The sequence below is a fragment of the Grammomys surdaster genome, unplaced genomic scaffold (genome assembly GCF_004785775.1).
Source record: "Grammomys surdaster isolate TR1022 unplaced genomic scaffold, NIH_TR_1.0 316, whole genome shotgun sequence".
In the NCBI taxonomy this organism is placed as follows: domain Eukaryota; kingdom Metazoa; phylum Chordata; class Mammalia; order Rodentia; family Muridae; genus Grammomys; species Grammomys surdaster.
In genome coordinates, this window is record NW_021604735.1 from 791432 (window position 1) to 793264 (window position 1833).

The 1833-nt window shown below is 44.7% G+C and overlaps 1 protein-coding gene across 1 annotated transcript in view; it reads right to left on the minus strand.

Annotated features, from left to right (window-relative positions):
• Nucleotides 1-306: 306 nt before the first annotated feature.
• The window catches only part of Stag3 (stromal antigen 3), a 32932-nt gene continuing 31405 nt past the window's right edge, over nt 307-1833 (minus strand). Inside the window, exons 33-34 of the mRNA XM_028777842.1 lie at nt 895-963; nt 307-666 (exon numbers count right to left, since the gene is read on the minus strand). Of these exons, the coding sequence (XP_028633675.1) occupies nt 658-666; nt 895-963 (78 nt within the window). The 3' untranslated portion in view covers nt 307-657. The remainder of the gene's footprint in view (nt 667-894; nt 964-1833) is intronic.

Here is a 1833-nt window from a genome sequence, read left to right on the forward strand (position 1 = left end):
GCCACCATCCCATGCTCTGTGGGCTAGGTAGGTAGAACAACAAGTTTCAAGAAGTTTCGACCTCACTTGCCCATCAGTGCCATCTTTTCACTTTGGCCTTCACTATCACCATCACTATCAACTGCGCACAGACAGCTAAGCTCTCCTCAGCCATCTGTCCCATTCATCTCACTGACAGATCCAGAGATCCTTGAAAGTATATATACAAAATACCTGAGGATACAGAGGCAATTAAACAGGGGGCCATGGTGCCAGGAAGCCAAAGAACCCAATCTCCATCCGCATGACAATCTCAAGCCACACTTGTGAAATAGCTGATGTGAACATGTTTATTGAGAGCTTGGCAGTGTTTGGAGAAGAGATATCAAATAGAAGGTTTACTAAACTTCAGTGCTGAGGTAAAGTCTCCCTACCCACCTCCCACCACTGCCAACAGGTGAGAGCATAAAGCTGTGGTGCACTAAGGATGACAGGGTTCATGGCATCTATATACAGCATCCACTTCAGAAAGAAACGGAGGTTTGAAAAATAAGGCCATTTCTCTTTTCCTTTAAAGTACTTTGCTGGGATCCAAAGAATGCTTCATTTTACTCCTTCCTTCTGCTCACTCATGGCCTTGCAGTAGTAAGTAGAGAAGGGGAGAGGCCTAAAGTCCCATCAGAAATCCTGCAACAAGGAGGAGAATGGAAGACATGGAGTTATGGGGGGAAAAAACAAATAGTAAACCGAAGGCTGTGTGTTCTAGGGTAGCCACTCTAGCTCCCTCACATGGGCCCCTGAAGACTAACAGAGAGCTGCCCGTGGGTTCTGGTCTTTCTATCTACTGGAATGACAGACAAGCTGGCCACCCTCACTTCCAAGGACACACACACACACTAGCCCTGAAACACTCACCTCCATGTTCAGCTCTGTTGTATCTAATAGGTCCAGCCCATGTTCACTGGAAGAAGGGCTATGAAGTAGCTAGAGCAAACAGAGTCAAAAGTTACAAACACTATTCTGAAATTCTACCCAGCAACTGAAATACGGTTCCTTCTGAAGTCTCAATGAATAAATCAGAGAATTGACTCCTCTTGGACTCCAAGCTAGCACCTTTATATGTATTCAGCTCTGGAACCAGAGAATGGGATTACCCTAGCCCTCTGTACAGGTTATTTGAACAGAAGTATGAAGGTGCTACTTGAATTTTCCTTCTCCTACCCAGAGAAGATAATAAAATAATAGCAGACAGTATTAGTTTAGTGTGGATTGAATGTCTGCAGCCTCTCCTCCCCTCTACTTCCTGCAAGAGCTACTTGATATGTATGTTGAGATCCTAATCCTTGGAGCCCATAAAAGAGGTGACCTTTGGAATGTGTTTAGGTGAGAGAATGGAGCCCTTAGAACTTTGTTAGTGCCTTCACAAGAAGCCCGCATTGGCTTGCCCTTGCCTGCATGTCAGACAGCCTGTAACTAGCACTGGGCCCTTAGAACCCATCTGTGTTTACCAAAACTCAAGATGTCTAGCTTCCAGAGCTGAAGGAATAAATGTCTGCCATTTATAAGCCTATAGCCATGCTTCTCTGAGCTAAGGTATAATCCTTTGCAGTTTATAAGGTGCTTTGTACTCTGTAATATGTGTAAATTCTCCACTGTAAGGATGGGGAAGTGGAAGTTAGACAAGCTAACTTCATATGAAACTAAGGACTCACAGTCAGGTGACCTCACTTCAAGCTCCTTATTTAGTTTACTAGATCAGATCATCCATCTAGAATTCAGGTATCCAGGGAAGAAAAGGGGGCTAGTGGAGGGACAGGGATAGACAGCCTTGTCAGGAAAGAAGGAAGGAAGGGA